Source organism: Apis mellifera, linkage group LG8, assembly GCF_003254395.2.
Source record: "Apis mellifera strain DH4 linkage group LG8, Amel_HAv3.1, whole genome shotgun sequence".
In the NCBI taxonomy this organism is placed as follows: Eukaryota; Metazoa; Arthropoda; class Insecta; order Hymenoptera; family Apidae; genus Apis; species Apis mellifera.
Window position 1 is genome coordinate 11117726 of NC_037645.1, and position 27570 is coordinate 11145295.

At 33.0% G+C, this 27570-nt stretch overlaps 1 protein-coding gene across 8 annotated transcripts in view; it reads right to left on the reverse strand.

The window, feature by feature from the left end:
* The window catches only part of LOC411288 (cAMP-specific 3',5'-cyclic phosphodiesterase), a 255555-nt gene that overhangs the window by 161977 nt on the left and 66008 nt on the right, over positions 1-27570 (reverse strand). For 3 of the 8 annotated variants that reach the window (XM_006568526.3, XM_006568527.3, XM_006568525.3), the window contains exon 1: positions 9534-9723. The exons of 1 other annotated variant lie outside the window; for it this stretch is intronic. Coding sequence is in view for 2 of the 7 variants with exons in the window: in XM_016913388.2 (XP_016768877.2) it covers positions 26621-26808 (188 nt within the window). In the remaining 5 variants the exon portion in view is untranslated. Of the gene's footprint in view, positions 1-9533; positions 9736-26620; positions 27448-27570 lie in introns of those variants that run through there. 4 more of the 8 variants (XM_006568524.3, XM_394762.7, XM_016913388.2 and 1 more) reach the window with 3 other exon arrangements.

Genomic DNA, 27570 nt, shown 5'->3' on the forward strand with positions numbered 1-27570 from the left:
AATCGTTCGTTCCTCTTCCTCCCCCGTGTATTCTTAATCCCGGATCTAACTTCCTCGTGGCTTTAAATATATCTGGGAAACAAGATATCAGGCCATGTGATTTTCCTTTTATCTCTTTCTTTTTTTATCCTTATGCGTTCCGGAAATTCGAACATCGAGGATTTCTGTACAACGAGATTATAGGAATTTCGTTGCAAAATTTCACGCGAATAATTACTTTTCAAATAACATCTTTTGGCAGTCTTCGCGCCTGCTTGCGAAACAGATCCGCAATCGCCGCAGTTGGCAAACACTTGTTCCCTCGGCCGCCATTTTGCGTATGCACGGTGCACAAGATGGATGTATCGACCGAGTTCGGGAAGCGGAGGTATCGGCTCTGTGACGCTGCGGTTTATTATTAAGTTTCGAGGTGGAAGTCAATTATCTTGTTAATCGACTAATGGTGACGTAAGCGTGTAAAGACACGTCGACGACACGTTTCGGTTACACGGCAACAGAAGTTGGCGACGATCGGTTATCGTTGTTTCGGATTAATTATCTCATCAAATGTATCCGTTCTACGAAATTAAAGGAACGAAGGAAGAGCAGAGCAAGGGGAAAGCTAATTAAAAATTTGGAATAAAGTTTCATTCATTTAATTCGTTAAAATGATAACAATGATACTCTTTTATGAGTATAACCTCGTAGCTACGCTTATTATCGTTATTATTAATAGTTTTCAACAATGGAAGCAAGTTTTGACCGTTATTAAATTTCGCGAAGCGAACGAAATGAATTAATTAGACCTTCTCCTCGTAATCGATCACACACGGACGAAATCCATCCGGCCACGAACGTGGTGTACCACTTGTTCCTCCCCCCCTCTTTAACCGATACAAGCCATAGACGCGAATCAAACCTCGTCCATTAGCCGAGATCTTTGACGGATAGATAAAAGTTATCATTGATCGTTTCTATTCATCTTCCTCTTCCTCTTCTTCTATTATTATTATTATTATTATTTAACGAACGTGGAGACAAATGGAATTTAATAATTGAAGAAGAGAAGCAACGAGCTTTGTCCTTGCTCCACTCCCGATGAATACTTGAACAAGTTGCTCGAGAGGGAAGCGCTCGGTTCAACATTCGCGCATCAAAAAAGAAAGAAAGAAAGAAAGAAAAAAAAAAAACGTTTGATATTCTCCGCGGTGAATTCTTCGTTCTGTTAATTATTCGCAATATTGTTTCCAGCTTCCACTGATTGTTTCCAGTAATAATTCTCTTGGTATTTTTTTTTTTTTTTGACAAACAATCCGAATTGTCCGATGAAGAGAAATATCTGAAGAATTCTTCAACAAGCGGAAAATTAAGTCGAGATTAACATCCTTGGGACAAAAATATTCGAGGCAAAGCCACGATCGACGAATTCCACGGATTCCCCTGCCGAGCATCCGAAGAATTTTCTATTTCGAGCATCCCCATTCGTGCATCGTTCCATTCGACGAGTTCCACCAGGAGAGAAACATCGTCGTCGAAGAAACGGCTCGAATATTGACCCCTCTCCCTCGTGCGCTTCACGCGCGCTTTCAAAGTTGTTGACAGTTCGAACAGCTGGCCGCGTCGCGTGGGAACGCGCGAAATGTAGAACGATCGTCGCTGTGAAACGCAACAGCTGCATGGAAACGACGAAAAAAAAAAAAAGAAAAAAAGGAAAGAAGAGAAAATCGATCGAAGGAAAACGCGACGAAGGTTCGAACAGGTCAACAGGAAGGAAGAGATCTTGGGGTGGATGGCTTTCTTTTCGGCAGTTTCGTGAGAGCTTGGACTGCTTTGTCGAGCCGAGTGTGCTGAATTCTTGCTTTCTAGGGAGTTTTTCGTTTCCCTGGGGGAAATAAGAATTGTCCAGTTTGCTCGAAGAAGGTATACCTGTTACTCGTTACTGGGCCGGAAGAAGTGAATTTCTCGCATCTTCTTCGAAAAATTTTCTTCGGAAAAATGTTGAAAGATCGATGATCGTTTTTTTTTTTTTATTAAGATTTGATTTAAGCATGTTTGTAAAATGTTTGCAACATTTTTAACGGAATGATGGTTTTGAAAAGGCACTAAAAGGAGAAGCTTTTGAATTTTTCGAATCGGGTCACCATTAACAAAATTAAATGCAGATGAGAAATGTACATACATGAAGAATGTATAAACGATTATGGGGAAACAATTTTGGTATATTTTCGTATATACATTTAATAATATTCCATTTATTAAATTAAAATTCGTTAAACTGCGTTATTCATTAGTTTCGTCGTTTTGGTTAACAAGGTTTCAAATTATATCTTTTCGTCGACACGTGACACAATCCCATGTTAATTAATTGACCGTTCACATGATATGGAACAGGATGTGTAAATAGAGGGAATTCAGAAAATCTGCATTGTAAATAGACTGAAAATTAAAAAATCCTGTTATTTCTTCGTGTAAAATATTTTTGGTTTGCTGCAATGTACAATATATATGATGGTTCCCACGTCTCTTTTTTTACTCGAGCAGTTCCTTTCAACAATATTTACAGCTTTTGTGTGTAGATTTTTACACATTTGTATCTCTTTGTGCATTACATATCGTATGGAACTTTTTTGCTTAATTTTATTTAAATTTTGGTACAGTAATCGAATAAAAGTAAAAAAAAAGGAAATCTTGTAAAAGTATTTTTCAGGTTAATCTTGTCTGTTGGAAATATATGTGCATAAAATTTTGTTAAATAACTCTTTGCTCAAAATTTCATAATGTTCGTTAAAGTATCATGTAATTACATTTTTTTCGATTCGTTGAATATTTGTGTCATTCGGACACAATTTTTAGATAAAATTTAAATATCGATCGTGTTAAATAATTTTTGACACGAAAATGGTAAGTGCAAAGTGGATTCACTTGTGAGAGATTGCACAGCTATATAAACATGTAATTGGGCCAAAGTGCTCCTACATAAGAATGTGGATAATCAGGTGATTTACAATCGAGGCATGCTAACAATAAACATCACGTTCTTGGAGTTACAATTGAGCTTTGTTGTATAAAAAATAATACAGGAATGTAAATGTACATTAAAAATACAAAATATAAAATCCTACCGATTAAAGAAATTCTGAAAAGATAGATTGATTGAAGCAAATGAAATAATTTCGAATTTTTAAACTTCCTTTCAACTCTAAATCATTAATCAAACTTTGAGAGGCCAACTTTTAGTTCTAACTAAAACTAGCTAGAGCTGGAAATACAATCAAATCTCTATTAATAATACAAATACAATACAAATTTTTTTTAATGTAATTAAAGAATTCTCATACCAGATCGAAACAAATGAAATAACTTTTAAAGTTCTTTTCAACTCTAAATCATTAGCCAAACTATCACTTTGAGAGGCCAACTTTTAGTTCTAACTAAAACTAGTTAGAGTTGGAAATACAATAAATGCAATAAGTTTATATTAATAAGAGAAATATAAAACAATAAGTTCCTTTTAATGCAATTAAAGAAATTTCTCAAACAATACCAGATTGATCAAAACAAATGAAATAACTTCTAAAGTTCCTTTCAACTCTAAATCATTAGTCAAACTGTCACTTCGAGAGGCCAACTTTTAGTTTCAAACTAAAACTAGTTAGAGCTGGAAATACAATAAATGCAATAAGTTTATATTAATAAAAGAAATACAAAACAACAAATTCCTATTAATGCAATTAAAGAATTCTTAAAGATAGATTGATTAAAACAAATGAAATAATTTCGAGCTTCTAAAGTCATTTTTCACTCTAAATCATTAGCCAAAAACTTTCTTTTTGAGAGGCTAACTTTTGATTCTAACTGAAACCAGCTAGAGCTGAAGATACAATAAATTTCAATTAATAATATAAATACAATTCAAGTTTCTTTTAATGCAATTAAAGAATTCCCAAAGGATACCAGATTGATCAAAACAAATAACTTCTAAAGTTCCTTTCAATTCTAAATCATTAGTCACTTCTAGAGGCCAACTTTTAGTTCTAATTAAAACTAGTTAGAGCTGGAAATACAATAAATGCAATAAGTTTATATTAATAAAAGAAATACAAAACAACAAATTCCTATTAATGCAATTAAAGAATTCTTAAAGATAGATTGATTAAAACAAATGAAATAATTTCGAGCTTCTAAAGTCACTTTTCACTCTAAATCATTAGCCAAAAACTTTCTTTTTGAGAGGCTAACTTTTGATTCTAACTGAAACCAGCTAGAATTGGAAATACAATAAATCTTTATTAATAATACAAATACAATACAACAAGTTCTTATTAATGCAATTAAAGAATTCTTAAAAGATGGATTCACGAAAACAAATAAATGTTTGAGCTTCTAAAGTCACTTTTCACTCCAAATCATTAGCCAAAAACTTTCCCTTTGAGAGAGATCAAGAGTAAAAGAGAGTCAGACGAAGAAAAGGGTCGGTAACAAAGGAACATGTTTCCCCTGCTCTTTATCATATATCTTGTTTGTATAGCTTGGAAAACCAGGCTAGCTACCTTGTTTATAGGATCGGTAACGTAGCGTGACGATAGAAAAAGCGAGATAGAGCGGGAGAGAAAAATAAAGTGGAAATAAAACTTAGCGGCGGAGTGGAATAACAATGAAGATGCGCCAGCAGCCCATCTCTTCTTTCAAACCTTCGACGAACTGCATTCGTCCCCGATGTAAGAAGATTTCCACGTCGATTTCTTTCCCACCTCGAGAACAACTCAAAATACCCGCACCATCTCTCTTCCTATAAAATCCGACTCGAAATATATATAAATTTCTTAAACTTGTGACAACATGATCTTGAAAATCTTCGATACCTACGAACGATAAACCAAGACAAGTTGATCGACAAAATTATTAAACATTTATTTTATAAAACAACGTGAGATTTGTTTTTTGGATCAAAGATCCAAATTTGAACATTTGAATGAATTTCACTTGTTAATTTATTTTCTTATTTTTGAAGAAGCTTTAGGAATCTAAAGATTCTTGAGTAGGGGCCAAAATTAGAAGGCTTTTGAATTCTGAGTTTAGAATAGCTAGTATCCCTGCTGTTGTCTCCTGGTGTTCTGGTACTCTTGGGGTTTCTTGAACTCGGTTTAGATTTCGAAGCAGTAGTTTGATATCGCTAGGGTATTAGAGAAATTCCTTGGGATCATAAATCGTTAGAACTTTGTTTGGAGACTTACCGCTACTTGATACCTTCCGGTATGTATTCTAAGGTTTGGAATAGCGTGAAAGAATGAAGAATGTTTCGTATCATGATGATGATATGTTTGAGATACGTTTCATTTTAATAATTCACGTGTTGGTTATATTTATGACTCGTAGGATTGACTGCGTTGGAAGAAGAATAATTCAGATTGACAAGGGCACTAACTCAAACTGGCGGATTTATTTTTAAAAGCGAACATTTGTCCCACGTCGACACAATTCTATAAATCACAAAAGAGATATTGTAAAAATTTTTATGTATGGCAAGTATTTATCTCCTTTTTCAAAAATAATTTTGATGGTTAAAAATACAATTAGTTGAAAATATCAAATTATCAAGGGATGAGCGAATGATTAATTGTTTGCCAATCAATAATTTAAGTATTTATAGGTTTCGGTAATTCTAAGATATACTTATATAATTAAATTAGCGTTATAATTACGAGCTTCGTTGATTAATAAATCAAAGTCAACTCGAATATTCCGTTTAATAAATATTTATTCACTTCTAATTTAATTTAACGTTAAAATGTTTTCTTTGACGTATTATTATAATTTTGCTTTAATAAGACTCGCATAATCACAATAATTATTAAATCAAGGAATATAACTTTCTCAATCGCTCTTAAATATTTAATTTAAAACACTCGAAACTACCTTATTTTCCCTCGAACTTCAAACATTTTAAACTGTTACCGTTTCTAATAAAAAAATAAAATCCTAAAAATCTGTTATTTGCAACCAATGTGCAAAAATTGTTACAACCCTTCATCATTCATATTTAAATATTACAGATAGAACATCGATACCTATAACTCTCATTCACTCGATTTTCAATTTCAAATCTAATAATTCCACCTCATTACCCAATCTATCATATAAATTGAAAGAAACCCACTAAAAAATAAATCCATCCAATCATCAAAAGTCTCAATGACCTGACCTCGCTGAATAACGTCCATGTTCCAATCTAACCTAACCTCAAACACAGCAAGAGAGCACAAAAACTTCACACCTCCACTCGCATTGTGATCCCTATACTTCAATCATCTCGAAACACTTTCGAATCCTGCTCTAAGCGTTCGAGGTCCAAACGTCTCGAAAAATACGTCGCCAAAATTCCTTTATTTTTCATCCTCTCTCTCTCTCTCTCTTTCTCGATCAGCTGTTTCGCGATTTCATCGACACAATGGCCACCGAAATACTCGGTATGGCTCCTCAAACACTCGTAATTCTCTGTGGATCGATAGTCGGAGGAGAGAGAGAGAGAGAGAAAGAGCTCGAGAACTGATGATTCGTCATAATTCCTAACGATCGATTTCTTCGTTCACGAAGAATCGAACGCTCGTTTAATCTTTCACAATGACGGTAACAACTGGTGGTACTCCAAAAGATGTGAGGGGAGGGGGGATCCTTTTTCTAACAATTTGGGAGGAAGAGTCCTTTGACGGCTTGATGGATCCATAAACGTGGCATGATTTAGAGGCAGATTAGAAATTATTCGTTGCCGATTTCTTCTCTTTTATAGATTGGTCAGAGTCCGAGGTTTGGTTTTTGGGCAAGTTTGAATGAACTCTGGATTCGATTCTGAACAATGATGGTTTTCGACGATTGGATCTGTGAGTTCGTTGAAGATGAGCAAAGATTTTCTTTTTTTTTTTTTTTCTTTTCGATTCGTTAAAGTATTCGAATCTGCAAATGGTTGTGGATGTGATGGATGAATCACTTCTCGAGTTTAAAATATTCATACGATAGAGTTTTTTTTTTTTTTTTTACTTCTTGCTGAAGTCATCTGTATGATGCAACATTGAATGTTCATCGCAATCAGATATCTAGTACATTTCCAGTATTTTCAATGTATACTGATTCATAAAGTTCGAAGTTGAATTCAATTCTACGATATTTTTTCAAATTTAAAGGTGTTATCCTCCTGTCACTTTCAATAAATCTAAAACTTGGCATCGTTATCTTAAGGTGAAAGTTGAATCTCTCTATTTTCCATTTTCCAAAAGTGTCAATCTCTTTTACGCGTTTTAAGTTTCCGGAAGCAATAAGGGGAAATAGGAAGCAATCTCTCGAGTACTTTCGAAGACTTTACACAAGTCTGATCAAAACGAAGTCATCTTAGAATCCCAAATTTAAATCGTTCCTTCTCGAAACTTTGTATCATCATCACCTTAAAACTAACTTAATAAAACTTATTTTTTTTTTTAAAATTCGATATTATCCAAATTGTTCTTCTTTTGAGAACTCAGATTCTCAGAAGTTACGTATTTTAGATATTACAATTTTTTCGATTCAGAATCGATATGAATTTTTCTGGATTTTATTCTCTCTCAGCTCCCTTTCACAGATTCCCTTTTCAGAAACTCAATATTCCTCTTTTCAATAGTTTCTGCTTATCCATTTGAATTTGGACTTTCGGTGAAGCTGCTTCCCAAATCGATTGACCGGAAAATTCAAAGGATTCAACGCACAACAATTGAATCCTCGATATATTACGTATTCAGTGAGGAAGTATTCATCGATTGCACCGTTGAACTTGAGATACTTGAGAAATCTATGACGTTTGGACGTAAAAATAGGAAATTGGTGCCGATCTCAAAAGGCATGTGTTTCCTTTTCTTCGTATGATAATATGGATGATGATCATCGAATGGCGGTTGTCATTCCTTTCCTATTATTGATCGCAAGAAACCATCTTTAATTCAAGTATTCAAAATCTAGAAAAAATTTTCAGATTCGTAATTTTCGTATTTTTTGAGGAATATTTCGTTATTCTTTCATTTTATATTTTATTATTCTTTCAAAAAAAAAAAAAAAGAAAAATGTCTAAATCGATCAATTTCAGAAATTGATAATTTTTTCTTTTTATTCCTTCGGAGAAATTCCTTTGGAGAAATTTGGAATATGCGTAACTTCGAATTCTCTCGATTTCATTTTCCATTATTTTTCTTCAAATATTGAATTAACTCGAAGAATTTTTTTTTTTTGTTTTAGATAAACAATATTCTCTCCTTCTGAGAGAATTTAAATATCAATCTTCAAATAATAAAATTTGCACACAATTTTTATTTCTTCCGAATGAAAAAATTCAACAAATGTTTATCGATCTCAAAAATTTTTAAATAACATTTTCATCGTTCTCGTTGATGAAAACTTTAAAGATAACTTTTAACCAATTAATATGGATGTGAATAACTTCGTTTCCAGTCCAGAAATTTTGTATTTTTAAAGGTACCAGTTTTAAAGGTGGAAGATGAATAAAGATGTTAATTAAGACTTGATTGTTAAATGAATTTCTTCCTCAGATGACTAAATATTATTAAATATTTATTAATACTTGATTATTGAAATTTTACGAAATAGCACGATCTTATTGTTTTATCGAGTTTCGAGTATTATAATATCGTATTTGGTAAGTTGGGAAAATTATCTTAAACTGCTGGTCGAACAAAGTTCATCATCATTCCACTCGAGTACTCGCGGCTTGGCACATTTGTCACTCTAAAAAAAATCCGCCTGCTTATCGTTGCCAAAATAACGAGCTCTTCGTGTTCCAAATATCAGAGTTCGATCCTTCATAACTTTAGCCAATTCCTACCTCAACGAAGATATTCGTAACCATAAATCAGATTTCAACTTTCTTAACATTGTTGGAATGTAGAATGTATCGTGTGTTCGAAACGTAGAGTGTTTTTAAAATAAGTATCAATATCAAATATCACAAAAAATGATTGTGTCTCTTTTAAATGATTTTTAAGATACCATATCTAATCTCAAAACATTTTTGTCTTCCACTTTTCGAATTTATCATTTTCCACTTCCTCTTTATTTTGCATTCTATTCATCGCTTCCTACTTTTTCGTACGTTTCATTTTTCATTCATACAATTCCCTACTTTCCAATTTTCCAATTTCAGTATTTCTTTGCTCCTCCACATTTCCTTACTTCACATTTGTATTTATCTTTTACCATTTCCTGTTCACTATAATTCTCATTATTCGTTTTCCACTTTGCATATTAAATATGCAAATTTCATTTTCTACGCAACAACCCTTCACCTTCGATTCACCATCAACCTTTTTCTTCCTCAATCTCAGAGCCAACTCGAAATCACATTTAATCGTTACCAAACCTGCCTCTATCCTCAAACGAGAAAATAAAATAAAACTTGAAAAAAGTTCAAGCACTTTCTCCAGTTGAATCGAAAGATCCATCACGTCCTCGACACGACAGGAGCCGGTTCCCGGTTCAAAGGACTCTTCCTCCATTGCTCGAGAAGCAGATCTCACCTCGAGAACCTTTCCTAAATCCAGTTGGAGGCGCGTCGCAGGCGAGAAGAAGCGTAGGAACAGATCGAGGTATCTTGAGGCGGAGCAGGGGGCACGGAACGTCTCATTGCCGCGCGCGAGCGACGATCCACCGCGCGAGAAACGATCGAGGATCAGCCGCGCTGATCCGCTCGAGGTCGCGCGTGCTGTCGCACTGAGTGAGCGTCGTCAAGCTGCCCTCCTGCGAACCCAGACCACCGCCGCGAGCATGCTCCCCCTCTCTCTCTCTCTTTCTCACTCTTCTGCTCGCGTTCCGCTCCACGCCGCGCCATGGTTCACGCTTCCTTCGAGACCGAATTTCGATCGTGATAGATACTGGATTAGACAGACGGACCTAATGGTGGAAATGGATTTGCAATGGAAGAGGAAGATCGGTCGTTTGATCGGTGAAACGTGACGCTTTTGGGTTTGATGAATATCTTAGGTTAGGATCGATCCGAGATCGGTTTTAGGTTAGGTTTATCGTTGGACGAGTTTCGAATACTCGAGCGCCTGCTGTAGAGCAACCCGCCAAGTACAAATCGCTTCGAAATAATGGGCTATTGATTTTTTTGTTCCGGAAGAAGGTTGATAGTTTGGTGATGTTTTAGTTTATAAATGGACGAATTTCGAATGCTCGAGCAATCCAAGTATCGCTTTGAAATAATTATTGACTTTTTATTCCAGAAAAAGATCGGTGGTTTGATTGGTGAAACGTGACATTTTTGGTTTTGATGAATATTTTAGGTTAGGATCGATCAGAGGTCGATTTTAGATTAAGTTTATTATTGGACGAATTTTGAATACTCGAGCGTTTGTTATAGAGCAATTCAAGTATCGCTTCGAAATAATGGGCTATTGGTTTTTCGTTCCAGAGAAAGATCGATGGTTTGATTGATGAAACGTGACGTTTTTGGTTAGGACGAATTTCGAATATTCGAGCTGTTATAAAGCAATCCGCCAAATATAAATCGCTTCGAAATAATGAACTATTAATTTTTTCCAGAAGAAGATTGATAGTCTGATAATATTTTAGGTTAGATTTATAAATGGATGAATTTCGAATACTCGTGCGCCTGTTGTAGAGCAACCCGCCATGTATGGATAGCTTCGAAATAATAGGCTTTGCTTTTTTGTTCCAGAGAAAGATCGATGATTTGATTAGAAATTAATGTTTTTGGTTAGGTTTATTATAGGATATATTTCGAATATTCGAGCACTTGTTATAAAGCAATTCGCTAAATATATAAATCGCTTCGAAATAATAGACTATTAATTTTTTGTTCCAGAAGAAGATTGATAGTTTGATGATATTTTAGGTTAGGTTTATAAATGGACGAATTTCGAATACTCGTGCGTCTATTGTAGAGCAACCCGCCAAGTACAAATTGCATCGAAATAATGGGCTATTGACTTTTTGTTCTAAAGGAAGATCGATAGTTTGATTGGTAATGTTTTAGGTTAGGTTTATCGTTGGACGAATTTCGAATATCTGAGTGCTTGTTATAGAGCAATCCAAGTACGGATCGCTTTGAAATAATTATTGATTTTTTATTCCAGAAATTTTTTATTGATTTGATTGGTAAAATGTTTTTTTGTAACAACGACGATTCTTTGTTTCAAAGAAAGATCGATAGTTGGGTAATGTTTTAGGTTAGGTTTATAAATGGACGAATTTCGAATAATGCAACCCTTGTAGAGCAACCCGCCATGTACGAATCGCTTCGAAATAATGGGCTATTGGTTTTTTGTTCCAGAGGAAGATAGATAGTTTGATTGATGAAACGTGACGCTTTCGGTTAGATTTCAGGTTAGGTTTATTGTTGGGCGAATTTCGAATATTCGAGCGCCTGTTGTTGAGCAACCTGCCATGTACGGATCGCTTCGAAATAATGGGCTATTGGTTTTTTGTTCCATTTGGAAGAATATCGATACGCGCGTTATGCGTTGAGATATAAGTAAGAGTATATATATATATATATATATATATATATAATAACATTGCCCGTAAATGGACAATGTTCGCAATGTTTTCACAGGGAGAAATTTAATAAACTGGAAAAGCGTATAATGCGGGTGATCCGCTTGCTTTCCACAGGAAAATCTTTCGGCTTGAGATAATCCGTAATCTAAAACCACCTAGCGAAAAATGTTCCATTCCTTGTCACTCGCATCCCCTTTTTATTAAATTTTAATTCCGATATACTCTTCCACAAATTAAGATATTCCATTCCTCTGATCCTTGATAAGCGAGGCAAACTGTGGCACTCGAAAACCCATCGAGCCACTTAATTTCGAGTGGAAACGACGAGATTCAGAGAGAACAGAGATATAATCGTTCGCCTCTCATGGATCGGATATGCTCGAGTTAATTTTATAGCGCCCTGGGAGAAGGTTTTATCGTTGATCGTGGTTGAAACGTTGCTCGGTCAGTTTGTTTGCTACCTCGGGGTCGTTTTGGATCGATGCGTGCGAGTATGAATGGTTCCCAGACTTTCTGTGTTAACGTTACAAATTGCTATCTCACGATCGACGTGAATTCCCAACTGTCGAAGATTAATTTTCTCATTTCTTCCAACACAATTCTTTTCCTTTTTTTTTTCCCAGTTTGATTCTCAAGCCAAGTCTCGGATCGACAACTGTGAATTTCGCTTCGTTCCGTCGCTTCGTCTGTCCGTCACCTGTTTCCTGTCGTTCAACAGAAATTTAGTGACTTTAATCTATATATACCCTGTGTCCGATCATTACTCGATCGATTGGCCGAACTCGAGTAACGCTTTCAGCGAAACTATTTGACGATACAAATGGGAGTTTAATGCAGGGTATAAATTTTCTGAAGCTATCGGTTTCGTTACGTTCGCTATTGTGTAACGTAACACTTCCATTCATTAAATTGTAGCTCGTGTTCCAGCAGGATTTGATAACACTGTCAGAAATGAGAAACGAGGACGCAACGGCCTGTGAATCTTTTCACTATGAAATTGTCCCATTGCCTGCAGTTAACCCATTATCAAATACAATTCAACCATTCCGCTATTCATTATCCTTCGATTATGAGGTCCCATTTATGAAATGCATAATCCGATGTCATTCGAAATCTAATTTTGATCCCTGACGATAATCTCGCCTCGAAGGTAATTTAATTCCAATTTTTTTTTTTCAATTCCTGTTCAACGCCAATCATAGAAAAGAAAAATGGAGAAAAAAAATATATAATAATTATTTTCGCAAACAATTTCTTTTTCTTTTTTTTTTTCTACGAATATATAATTTCTAATTTATTAAATTGTGCATACGTGTATAAAATTCATGTCTCGTAAAATTTACTCATTTTGTTACTTCCTAATTTAATTTCACACCTCTTAATCCATTTTTCTTTCTTTCTTTTTTTTTTTTTTTTAATTTTACCAACAAATTTCCACGACGTGTCATTCCCCACGACTTCCTCGAATTGAATTCTAACTTTTTGCAAGTTGGGTTGAAGATTAATTTCAATTCTGAATCAATTCTAATATTTACTTTACCAGCGTTCATTTATTCATCATAGAGATACAAAGGAAAACGACATAAGCTAAATCAATTGTATCTCGATTGTAGGAGCAAACTTAATTTTTATTCGCGTTTCTTTCCTTTCGTATCTTTCACGATCAAGAGGAACATCTCATTTCCTCTTTTCTTTCTTTCCTTTTTTTTTTTTTTTTTTAAAGATCGATTCCACGTTTCAATCTTTTTCAAATGTATCGTAAAGTTTTCTCTCTTTCCTTTTTTTCGAATTTCCAATTCCAACAGGCATTTAAATCCCGCGATAACGATAATATAATTTCAATTGTCGATCACTCTTGTTGAATTGAACGGAGGCGATAATTCAACGAGATAAATTTCTTTCGATATTTTACAAATGCAATCTATTTCTGCTTTTCTTTTTTTTTTTTATCTTTTCCTTTCGAAAATTTAACTTCTCTACTTTATATCCATTCTCATTTTTCGAAGGAGAATTGTTCCTCTCGAGAGGAATAAAATCGAGAATTCCACATCAAGAAATACCCTATTTCTGTTTTATTTTATTTTATAATTTTTGAAATTTTTGAAATTTCCTTTCAAAGAGAGAGAGAGAGAGAGAGAGAGAAAACAAAGAAATTTATTTTATTCTTGAGAAGAATAAAACAACGGACGAGATTGGACCAAGTTTTCTTTCTTCTTTTTTTTTTTTTTTTTTTCCATCGAGATCCACCCATCGAGGATCACAAGGAGCTAATAGATGGTGAAGCGGTATAGAAGATGTTATCAGTTGCGTGTCAGCAGTTTCAAAAGGAAGCTGAACTCCTCGGATAGGGAATGTCTCTTAAGGCCATTGATTTCAAGAGAACGGAATACAATACAGGAAACGAGTTGGATCTCGAAGGTTAAGAAAATTGTGTTTTCAGGGAATATCTTCTTCCGGAGATCAAGAGAGGTTCACTCCTCTTGGAAATTTTTCTGGTCAATAATCATTTTGATTGTTTCGCGAACGATTCGCGTGAGAGATTGATACATCATCGATGATAAATTTGATAGAAATTGGAATTTGAAAAGAAAAATTATCCCAATTACAGAGGGGAAAAATTTGGAAAATTATCGTTGATCGAATTTTACGAGGGATGAAATTCTATCCGATAATTTCATCCCCCGTTTTACGAAATATATTTTTAAACGTCAATGAATTTTTCTTTTTTTTTTTTCCCCCGTTTCCGTCAAACGCGTGCAGAAATTTTAAAAATCGTGAAACGTGTTTATTTCACGGGGGAAAAAACTGATGGAACGTAGATTTTTTTTTTCTAGAAAAAATTCGTCAAATTTTTGGAAAAATGAATTTCCATAAAATTTATCATCATTCGTCAAAGACCGTTTCGCTTCACTCGTTTTCGTGCGTCGAGTAAATTTAACATATTTAATTATATCGTTTCATTATTTCGAAATTATTTACGGGATGTTTATATTCTAATTATTCTGCGAAATAAAAACGTTTCGACGGAATAATTTGCAAAATACATTTTGTATTTTCAATTATTCCGTTTATCTCTTTCGTATATACGTATAATACAAAAAGGGAGGGAGATTCAATCGGGAAAATCTATAAAAATTCCATCTCTCTTATTATATTATCCATATCATACGAAAAAATGAGAGGAGCAAATCTATGTTTCTCCTCCGCTGGATATCTCGCAAAAATTTCATCTTTCTATTATTTATTTTTTCAAGATAAACGAACGAAATAATAATAACCTCGTTCGTCGATAAATTGCAAAAATATTCATTCTCTATGAAAAATTGAAAATTACAAATTCGTCGTCTCGTCGTTAAAAGTTTGTTCCGTGTAAAAATGGGGAAGAAGAATAATTTCGTAAGAATTGAGGGAAAAAGATTTTTTTTTTTTTTTTTACGCAATATAATCGTACCTTTGATATTTTCAAAAGCGTTTTTTTAACTATTATTCCGAATATAAACAATTTGACAAGAAAGAGAGTGTTTTCAATTTTTCGATTTCCTGCTATTTCCTCTTTTCCACCCAACATATTTCTTCTCGTACTGAAATTCCAGTTCCGTTCATAAAATAACTCGTCCAGTATTCGATATCATAGAATTCTCTTTCAAATCATTCCTCAAAGGTAAATACTTTTGTACGACAGAGAAAGGAATTTCAAACAAATAAATATTTTAAAAATATGCATAGAAATTTTATACCAGAATTTTAACTCATCTATTTGAAAAATATAAAAAATTAATCATCATAGAATATGCACAAATAAATATGCATAGAAATTTACTGTAGAATAATGAAGAATTGTTTATTGAAAATCTCGATCGATTTTTAATTCATCAAAATTATCTTAATAAACTAATCTATATAATTTATAATTTATTCGAACGAATTGTTTATCTAAAATAAAAAATTAATCATCAAAGAATATAGAAATAAATATGCATAGAAATTTTATTATAGAATAATGAAAAACCTAATTAATTTTTAATTATCGTTAAAATTATCTTAATCAACTATACTCCGTTTTATTTATTTATTTATCTTATTTGAAGAAATTATTATTACATCTAAAATAAAAAATTAATCAAAGCATATACGAATAAATATTTAAAAAAACACACGTAGAATCAATTTAAAAAAAAAACCTAACCTAATCTAATCTTTAATTCAAATTTTTCGTTCTAATATCTTAGCTACTCGTACAAGCGAGTTACTTAAAATAAAAAATATCAAAGTCGTCAAAGTAGATGCATAAACTTAAAAAAAAAAAAAAAGTTGATTACATCTCTTCATATATATCCTTTAAAAGATTATTTAGATCTTTTCTCATATCCATTAGCGGTTCTAAGGAAGATGGCCGTCTCTCACTTAAGAATAACCCGGAGGCGTACTTTCAGCGAAATTGCTATACTCAATAGAGCACGTGAAGAATTCACGTGGAATAGAATGTTCTTCCAACGTCCATTCGATTTCATCCGTTCGAACACAGAGAACCGTGGTTGGGATACAGTTTAATGGCTTGCTTCCAAACTTGCGACTTCACTTGGGATATAAATCCATCCGTCCACTATTCTATCGGGACTAAATATTTTCGCATGATTTCTAGCTTCCAACAAATCTATATCGCGTACTGGTTTTCCACGACGTTCACCATTCCCTTTCATTCTTAGCACAATGATCGCGTTCCTTTGAAAAAGGGAGAGATTTGGAGAATTAAATTAATGGATATTGCAATTTGGAACTCGTTGTTTGTATTTCGTGTCGAAATATTACGATTTTTCGTAATTGTGAATTTTAATTATTATTTTATTTCAATTCGAGTATATCTTGAAATTTCTAATATGTCGACAGATAAATGATCGAGCGTGGTTTCATTCGTTTTAAATCGAATTTCTCGGATATGAGAATATTCAAAGTGAATTCTTATATCATTTTTTCTTTTTTCTTTTTTTTATTTTATTTCATTAGCGTTGTTCGATCGTTAGCGGAATGTTTGACGTTTCATTTATTCTCGTTGAAATCATACATATAAATATATCATATCGAGTATAATTGATAAAATTAAAAGTGATTTTATCGAATTCTTTTTTTTTTTTTCCATGTTGGGAATATGTTTTAATTTTGCGAACTAAATTGAATTCGAACTTTGAACCGACACCATTCGTTTTAATTTCTTTTCATCGTGTAATTTCCCCCCCCCCCCTTTTTTCCTTTTATTTTTATTTTCCGTTAATTCGTTTTTCCCCAAATATTTTTTTATACACCCCTCGAAAAACAAATTTACTTCCACGCTTGACATTTGATACCCCATTTTCGTCCGTGCAACTGGATATTATACATCAAACATTTAACGCGCGCGCTTTTTCTCGTCGCCCGTTTGAATATTTCGAATTATTTTTTTGAAAAAAAAAAATAGAAAGAGGAAATTTGCTTTTACGATCCCAATTAGTCGGCCCCGCTAATAGAAAGGTCGCGTATTTATACGAGGAATCGTGTTATTTTATATACCCCTGTTGTAAAAAATAACTTTTTCCCAAAAGTTATTAAAAATTCTAAAAAAGGAAAGAAATGAAAAAAAAAGAAAAAAGAAAAACAACGTATGCTGTAATGCATATGGATCAATCCATATCCGTTCTTTATTCACGAGATACGTACGCACGAAACTGTTCCAAACCAATGCTCAAAATTGTTTGACATTTCTCATTTATTGTTTTGACTAGTTAACTCGTGTTTCCGACTTCATATTTATTTCTGAATTATTCGTTACGTAGTTATACAACGTATAACTACAACAATCCTACTCTCTGACCCGTAATGCTTCCAATTTGCAATTATTTTCAAATTTTTTTTTTTTGTTTTTTAAGCATCAGGAAACCATTAATTTCTTAAAACCTTCATTTCCTCGGCTATTCATTGCCATTAAAATTTCAACTCTCTCCTTCTCGACGAACTATAATCCCTACAATCCCCCTATCCCTCGGATTCATCGCTTCCAAATCCAATTTTGCAATTATTCCAACAACCCTTCCTTTCCAACCTCAATTTTCTCACTCTAAATAATAATAACTCGTTCCTTCATCGACCAAATCGCTTCCTTTCTTCTTAGCTCGTGCTCTGATACTCTTATCCCCCTTTATTTTAATAATGGGAGTCGCTGGTGTTCGCAAGAATAATCTCTCGCATCGTTTGTTTCCATCCTTACAACAGCTGAGATCCTCATCCACACGAAGACAGTTCTTTGAGCAACGAATGACGATAATAACTGTTAAAATTCGTTCCAACGTCGAGAAGAAAAAAAAATGAAAGAGTTTTACATCTTAGTGAATCATCCAAATTTGTCTTCACCTTTGTATAGAGTGCTTTAAAGTTTCTAAATAATAATTCTTTTTAATAAATCATTTTACTTCTACAACAATTCGATAATTTTCTTCCACACTCCGTGAAATATCTTTCCAAATACCTGGTCGAATGAGCGTTCAACGCGGTGAAGAGAAGGCAGGCGGAGAGCGCAGTGTCTCCATCTGGACATCACGGATGAGGAAGTTCGTTGAAGGCTGGCTGAATCCTTCCGGAACGATCAGCTCGTGCAACGTCACTTCGAGCACGGGGGCAAGCACCTGGAGCTATATTAAGCTCGAAACTATCCGGCCAACCGTGTCGGATGTTGCTCAAAAGCAGGAAAAGGCCGAGCTTGCAGCCTTTGACGCGTCCGAAGCGAAGAGAAGACCGATTCGATCGATCGTTGCACAACCACGTTCACGTTTATCTCATCTTCGATTCCTCTCCTATTCACCAGATATAATAAATTAATCCAGCCATTTTATCCGACTGATCGTCAGATTGGGCTTCTTCAATTGCTCGAAGAAAATCGATTTTCGTTATTGGCTATATGTGAAACGATTTCAAGAAAAGTCGTTCTGATTCAAATTACGTCTACTTTTATGCGAGATGATGATCCTTGCTCATTTGTCGAGTAATCCAAGTTGTTTGCTTGCGATTATTATGTTTCAATCGATATATAAATTGTGCCTACTTTGGCTACTGGAGTTCATATACATCAAACATCATTTGGTTTCTTTGAGATTCCACGAGGGATCGATCAGATAGGATGTCAAATCCGTTAATTTCCAGAGCTTCGTTCCTCATTTCTCATCCCAAGTTGACTCTATCTGAAGAGGGATCGCTTCATAACGCCGCCTCCGTTTATTTTTAATACCTAATCGCACAGAACTGTGAATGACTAACCTGGACAACTTGCTTGTTGACTCTCACAATAGATTAAAAGTTACCCGTGGAAATTCTTGTCAATAGTAATATTTGATAGTGGATAATAATTTAAAAAATTGTATTTTCTGTCAAAATTAATCTATCTAGGAAATTTTAATTCGATATAATTGACGACTTCGTGTTCAACGAAACTGGGCAAACTGTGAATTATCCATTTTACGCGATATACAGATTAGATGATGGTAGATTTTGCATAAATATTAAAACGTATAATTCAACTTGATGATTTAATAACTAGTCTATTATATATCGTCGAATATTGTTTTAATATTCAGTATTAGGAACGAAATCACACATTGCACATCAGATTAAACGAAACAATTCGTGCAAACAGGCGAGAATGGATGTTCGAGTATGTTTGAGTTTGAAACGATCATGAATATTATTTATAAAGATCCTTGACACGCTAGTTTCTGCACGCATGATCGACCATTATCTACGTCAAACCAGCCAACTCTCTGAAAGTCTCAAGTTTCGTTTTAAGGTTGCGGGCTGGGGATTAATTTGTAAGTAGATAAGGCTGCGCCTCCCACTCTCTTCTTTCTCTCTCTCTCTCTCTCTCTCTCTCTCTCTCTCTCTCTCTCTCTCTCTGTCTGTCTCTTCATCGAAGCAAATGGTGGAAATGATGGTTGTATAATGAATTTTTTCTTCGAGGTATATACAATTTATTTTTCATTTCCCTCCCTTTTCCTTCAATAAAATTACTTCGATATCGTGTTCTTTTATTGTTGTTGTTATTATTCCCTTCTTATTTTCACGGCTTTGGAGACACTCTCTTGATTATACTTGTTTCATAAAAGTTCAATTTCCGTTTCGTTGTTTCCTTTTCATCCTGGTTTAACTTTTATTCCCTTTCTTTTCCAATTACGATTCCAATCAATGGATTTAAGTTAAACTGCTTTGATTTTTACTTAATTATTGTAATTAAAAAAAAAATGTTATTCGTTTCTCTAAATGATTTCGTACTTTCGTAACTAGATGGTTACGTTTATTCGAAAATTCGAATTTAAAGATTGCATTATTCTAATAATTTGAACGGTTTTACTTTACTTTATTTTTATCGATTATTACCCTCGAAACAAGGAAACAGAAACTATGCTTCAATATTACTCAGAAAATGTATCCATAAATAAAGATTGCACGTTGAAAATAATTAACATCGATACACTCGTGTGTACAATGCATCCATGTAAATTTTTACACTCGCGTATTTTTAATTAACCGTATCATGAGAAAATATGCGATGCATACAATGTAAACAGCGATCCAAAATTCTTGTTACTCTCTCACAAACTACATAAAATATATATATATAAACCTCAAAAAATAGGATTTTTTCTAAAACAATGAAAACACACAAGATAAAAGGAGATGTAAGAATAGTAAAATGAAAAAAAGGAAAGGAGAAAAGCGAAACAATATTCCTTTAAAATAAATAAAAGAGAAAGAGAGGAGATTTTATTCTATCATTTATTTTATTAAAAGTGTTGCATGCCGAGTTCTCAATAGAGAAATGTAATTTTTTTTTCCAAATATTCCAAAAGTGACCTTGCTACACGCGAAATGCGATACAATTTCGAAAAAAAAAAAAGAAAAAAAAAAGAAGAACAATCGAGTCACGTGAAACGAAAATTTCTGGGACGTGAACTCGGTGAACGGCTCGACCAACAACGACAACAAAACCGGATTATCCAAGCTTGGAAACGTTGTTTAAACTTTCCTCTGCGGGGATTGACCGATCGATAAATCAATTAATCCGCAATTAAGGTCGTGAATATAAAATTGGTAAAAAAGAAAATTCTCCAACAAATTCCAACAATTCTGGTAACGAGTCGTAGTTGCGTATTGGCATTACATGAAATATTCGTCGTAAAAATTTTCTATCTCGAACATAAACGAGATGAAATCGTTATGAAACGTTACGAAATGTTCGAAATTATGTGCGTCGAAACGTGCAAGGATAAAGAATGGTGTAATAGTCGTTTCTTTCGAAATGCGAAATGAATATTTGTGAAAAGAAATATTACGTTTTCAAATGTATTATGAAAAAAAAAAAATATTATCGGAAAAATATAAAAATCATCTAATTTTTATTTTTTAAAATCGTGTCATCCTGAAACGAAACTGATAATTCGCGTGTCTAAGCAAAACGATCAAGTTAGGTTAGGTTAGGTTAGGTTAGGTTAGGTTAGGTTAGGTTAGGTTAGGTTAAACGAAAGCTTCGAAAAATTTCAAAAATTCATTTTCAACAATGGAACATTAACAAGATTGAAATATTCGTGCGAATACGATTCAATGGGAGATGTATGTGGGAAGAAAAATAAAAAGAGTTTACGCGTCTGGCTACGCGCCGGTATATTCTACTTAAAAAGTTTCTTTTCCTTTTCGCCTCGAGAGACGGAGAAGGAAATTTATTACAATTTTTTGCTTGACGTATTTACGGAAGAAGTATTTTCTAATCTTTATATTAGTTGAATATTTTATCGTGTTTTTGTAATTTTTGTTAATACGACAATATAACAATTTGTCAAATTGAATTCGATTTAATTTATACATCTTTTTTCCTTGGAAAAGATTATTATTGAAAAATTTCACTCTTTATAATTTTTCCACATATTGTTGCACATCGATGCGTTTCAATTATTCGTATTACATTTATTATTATCGACACTTTTGTTCAACAAAAGATTCGTTCAATAAAAAAGTTACAATAAAGGTTTACATAACAACAACAACAAAAAAAAAAGAATTGAAATACAATGCGAAAGGGTAAAAAGAATTTTTATATATATTTCAAAGAAATATATATATATATATATATATATATATATATATATATATATATAAGCATTTCGATTCTGGAAAATGAAAAAAAATTTCACGATAAATTTACGCCTCAAGCGTTCCAGAAATGTCAGTTCATGGTTTACCATCTTTTGTCTAACGTATTTATTATTATAGTATTTCATGCTGTTACGTATGTACATACTAAAGTACATACCAACATTAAGACGCTTACGAAAACATTGCCGCACAATAATATATTGTGAAAAGTAACATCGTAAAGTCGATAAGGTAATATCTTGCTCGATATTTCTATATATATATATACCATACTCGATAAAAGCTTTATATATTCACATAGTGTACGTGTGAATATATATATATGTGTGAAGTATAGTGTATGTGTATGAAGTATAGGGAAGAATGAAAAATGTAATTTTCGATGCGTTGAAATAAAAGAGGTTATTATTACCTTGTAACGAAGAAAATTTTTTTTTCATGATCGAAAAAAAATAAAATTTTTCCCCTTAGAAAAATTTCCACTCGAATGGAGATCCTCGATTTTGACGATCCTCTCGTCAAAAGAATACGAAATAAATAAATATATATATATATATATATCGCTCTTTTATGAAAAAAATTCGTATATTCACTGTTGTATCACGAGTGATAATATATGCACTCTTTGCATCCGATAAACATTCGAAGGGATTCGAAACGGTTGTTCTTGTGTTTTCAATGAACACATCGATCAAGTATGGGGAATCCTCTCGCGAGAATGAATTTTGTAAATATTGAAAATTTCAAAATTATTGGGATCGATAAACCGTGTTCCGTGCAAATATTAGTCGAGTGAGATTGATAATTCGTCACAGCGTTGTTTCTTGAGTGGAGACAAAAATGGAAGGAAGAGGAGATGTGAAGTTCAAACTTGATGCTCTTGGTGAAGATAGCACATGGTGATGTGAAAATAAAATTCTATGGAATTGTTTTATTGTTTATGGATAAATCTTTTTTTAGTAATTATGTAATTATATTAAAATATAATTATATAAATATATATAATAATAAAATATATAAATATAAATAAAATTATATTAAAAGTTTTTCTATATTGTTAAAATACTTTTCTATGTCTCTGCAGCAATTTAAAGCTTCACTGAATCAAAAATTTTTTTTTGAAAATTTGACTGGGAAGAGGAGACGTGAAACGAGGCAAACTTGATGCTCTTGGTGAAGATAGCATATGTATATAAAAATAAAATTCTACAGAATTGTTTTATTGTTTATCGATGGATAAATCTTTTTTAATAATTACGTAATTATATTAAAAGTTTTTCTATGTTTTCAAAATACTTTCCTACGTCTCTGCAGCAATTTAAAGCTTCAGTAAATCAAAAATTTTTTTGGAAAATTCGACTGGAGCGAAAGAAAACTAAAGTTCGAGGCTCTTGGTGAAGATGGCACATGGTGATGTAAAAATAAAATTCTACAGAATTGTTTTAATGTTTATCAATGGATAAATCTCTTTTAATAATTATGTAATTATATTAAAAGTTTTTCTATGTTGTTAAAATACTTTTCTACGTCTCTGCAGTAATTTAAAGCTTCAGTGAATCAAAAATTTTTTTGGAAAATTCGACTAGAGAGAGAAGACTAAAGTTCAAGACAAACTTGATGCTCTTGTGAAAATGGCACATGTATATAAAAATAAAGTTCTACAGAATTGTTTTATTGTTTATCGATGGATAAATCTTTTTTAGTAATTATATAATTATATTGAAAGTTTTTCTATGTTTTCAAAATACTTTTCTATGTCTCTGCAGCAATTTAAAGCTTCAAGTAAGTCAAAAATTTTGACTTTATGGTTACTCAAACAAATTTGTCACTCTGTGAAACTTTGTTAAGATTTTGAAGTTAAAAATTACAAGATAGTTAAATAAGTTTTTTACTCAGAATACCTAAATTAGATATATATGTATATATATCTAAATAAATATCGAAATTTTCTTCAATTTAATATTTATAACTTAGCATTCGTTCATATCTTTTAAGATATTAAATCTTAAACTTGGTTCAAGAAATATAGAATTTTCGCAAAACTTCTTACAGATAATACAAGTTTCCTCTAATTCATATGCCAACCGGAAGTTTCCAAGCTTCTCAACTGACCTGACCGAAAGTTTGTTTGTTGCCTGTCAGCAACAAGGGTACGGATTTTGAAAAGGCAAAACAGCCAATTGACTTTTAAATAGGGTTTCAGGATATTAAGCAGAAATTCAAAACAACGGTGTCTATGTTGGGAAGTTTCATTAGCCCCGGGACGAAGCTCGTCCACCATTTTACAATGTCGATGAGAAACTGAATAACATGGAACCCCATTAACTGTCGCGTAGTGTAATCCGTTCATAAAACTTCGTTGTATTTCGACAGAGAGAGAGAGAGAGAGAGAGAGAGAGAGAGAGAGAGAGAGAGAGAGAGAGAGAGAGAGAGAGAGAGAGAGAGAGAGAGAGAGAGAGAGAGAGAAGTTAACAATTAACAAATTATCCATCTCTTTTTCGAAATATCATTCCCTGACAGATAAATTCTCTGCTAAAGAGAAACAGGTCCCTCTTCTCCAAAGAAGTAGAAATAAACAATTTTATTTTTTTTTTAACGAAAAATTAAATTATTACAAAAAATAGTTTTGCGAGAAAGGGAAAAACGATCGTAATAAAAGAATCTTGCTTTATAAGAGCATATTTCTTCTTTTTTTTTGTGTGTGTAAAAGATAAAAGGATTAGTGAAAAAAATTTTTTCTGCATAAAATAATTTCCAGTGATATTAAAAAAAATTTAAAAAAAGAGAAATTTTCTTTGCAAATTTCGGAATGAAAAGATTTACTTTTTCCTTTTTTTTTTTTTGTAAAAAGTTTAAAGTTCGTTAAAATTCGTCCTTCCTATTAATTAATTCATTTGTTTAATCGATTTTAAACAGTTCCACCGAGTTGCACAAACTTTAAAAAAGCTTATACTATTATTATTATTATATAATTTCTTTTCATCGTTTCTCTCCAATGAATATTCCACTCTGAAGAAACGCTGAAGTTAAAAAAAAAAAAAAAAAAGAAAAAAATATCGTAAGGAATGATCATTGAATATTAACTCGATTTGAAAAATCACTCTTTCGCGCCTTTATATTAATAATTCATAAACAATTATCGTTAACATGAATCGAGTTAAGAGAGGGGAAAGAAAAATAAATAAATAAACGAGAAAAAGGAAATGGATCGAAAAAATCGAACTCAAGTCATCCGCAATTCATTGATCGATTTGTAAGGTGGGGTTCGTATTTTCTCGCGACACGTAGATGGCAATTTAATCAAGGCTTACAGGGTGCAATTAATTCGTGCTTTAAATTTGTGTCGTGTGCGAGGCTGACATTCCTGGCGAAATTTAGAACAGGGCTAACATGCCGGGCGAATTTAAATGAAACCGTAGACAAGGAAGGTTGAAGTTATCATTATGGTTATCTCTCTTTGATTTGTTTCTCCTTTGAAATAAAATTTTTAATTATTATTATTGGAGAAAATATATGTATTGTGCCAATGATGAAAGATTTACGATTGAAAATAATAAATTGAGGAAAAATAATAATATTAAAATGCGAAGGAGGAAAATTTATATAATTTTTTATTTAATTTAGAAAAGATCGATTGATTAAAAAATTCAAAGTTAAATTCTGAGAGATTAAAATTATTTAGAAATTAAATAAAATATCCGTAGGCATGATATTAAAATTAATTAATATCCGATGAATTTCCATTTTGGAATTTCTCTTATTAAATAATAATTCTAATTAATAAAAAAAGAAAAAAAAAATTCGATTAGTTGATGAGTTTCAACGATGAATTTCTCACGTTTCTTCATAATTTAAAGGATCGTTAATTTCTCTACTCTATAAATTAAATTGAAAAATGGTCCAAGACATAAAATAAAGACGAAATGTTAAATTTCCAAGTGGAAAGCATTGTAGCTAATTGAACAATAATTTCAAACTGGGACACTAAAGTATGTAGCATTAAAGTGAATATATGTGTAACTGCAGGTCTGACTGCACACGTGTTCATTCTACTTACTAAGAATCATTATCCCTTCTTATCCCTTAAGAAATATTGAGATAAATAAATTACAAATTAATACGCAATGAACAATTTTCAACGTTTAATTAACAAATATCAAGCTTGCCTATGAAATTAATTTTTTCTTAAATAAATTAATCAATATAAAATGATCTTTTGATAATTCATCCTCATTTAAAAAAAAAATATTATTAATATTCGATATCGAGAATCTTTCGACAAATTTTCGATTCGATGGAACATCACAAACATCGCAAATTATCGGACGTGATATTGATCTATCGCGTTAGCATGCGTCCAGGAAGCTTTCGAAATAGATCCAAAGGTGGCAGCACTATACGACTCAAAAATTTAACCAACAAAACTGGAAATCGTGTTACCGACGTTCTCCGAATATTATTCTCTTTCACAGTCGTGTTCTTCTTCAGTGTTTCGAACATAGAATCAATCTTGATCTTTTGATCAAGAAGAGAACAAGAGACTTCGAGAAAAGTATATACAAATAATAAAATTTTGCGAAAATTCATCGAATCGGATTCGTAAAAATTCATCTTCTCTATATAACGGTTGTCAAAAAATCTTGTAACATTAATCTATCTTGTAACATCATCAGAAGAAACAAAATATAGAATAACTAAACAACCGACCCTCAAACATCCTAGATAACGAAAGAGTGTGCCATCAGCCGAGCAGAAAGCGCAGTGGCTCGTGTAGGAAGTAGTTGCAATGAAGGCATCAACGAGGAAGAAAGGGGCATTCGCGGAGGAAGCATTTAGACTCTCCGGAGAGCAATCCCCTCGTTCTGATAAGGGGTAACTCGGAAGAGCGCGATATATCACTGATTTATACTCTACTTACCGTACTTCGTGACCAACCACCACTGTCCAACCTCTACGTCTCCTCTTATCTTTCCTGCGCAATGATTCCGCTACACTGAGCCTCTCCATCGCGACACGTGTCCCCAACAAATCCTCCCAATCGCTCTGGATATATCCCCCACTTTCGAAGTAGCTCCCTTCAACGATGCTTTCTTCCAGGTTTCTCATAACAGAGCGCCATGTCGACGTAGATGGCGCTGAAGTCGCGCGTAGTGCATTTTCACGTCTGATTATTTTCTGGGTTGTTGTTTTTGTTTTTTTTTTACGTATTTTTTAACATGATTCGAATGAAAATGATTGAGAGGTCGGAGAGATTATGTATCCAATGGAGATTCGAACAGGGTTAATAAGGTTTAAGGAGATTGGGGACGAGGATCTGGAATCGGTCCTTTTGAAAGGAATCCTCGAAAGGAATTCAAATTTTCAAGTTGGATTTTATGTATAAATATACTCAATTTCGCGAGAGATGAGAAAAGAAGAAATAAGAAGATGGAAGAAATTGTTAAGACGTGATCAATATGGAGTAAGTAATAGAAAGATATTGGAACTAAAGTTAAAGTTCCCCGCACGACGAGTCGACATTTCAATAATACAAAAATAATATCGCGCATCGTCATCTGTGCAACATCATTGCGAAATCACAAATTGAGACAAAGTCACAGGTCTTCCGAAACGGGTTACAATTTGATTAATCGAAACGAGCATCGTATCTAAAAATACATCGATTATTATCTTCAATCGCGAGGAAACGATTAATTGGCCGATTTCTCAATGAAAATTAATCTTCCCTTCGAAACTTGAAATCTTCTCAACAGAAAAGAAAAGGGAGAAGTCGATGAGAAGAGACTGAGAAAAGAAGAGAAAAAAAAAATAAAAATAAAAATCTCGAATCTCGCACATTTGATCAAAAAATCAAACATCCAATTTTCA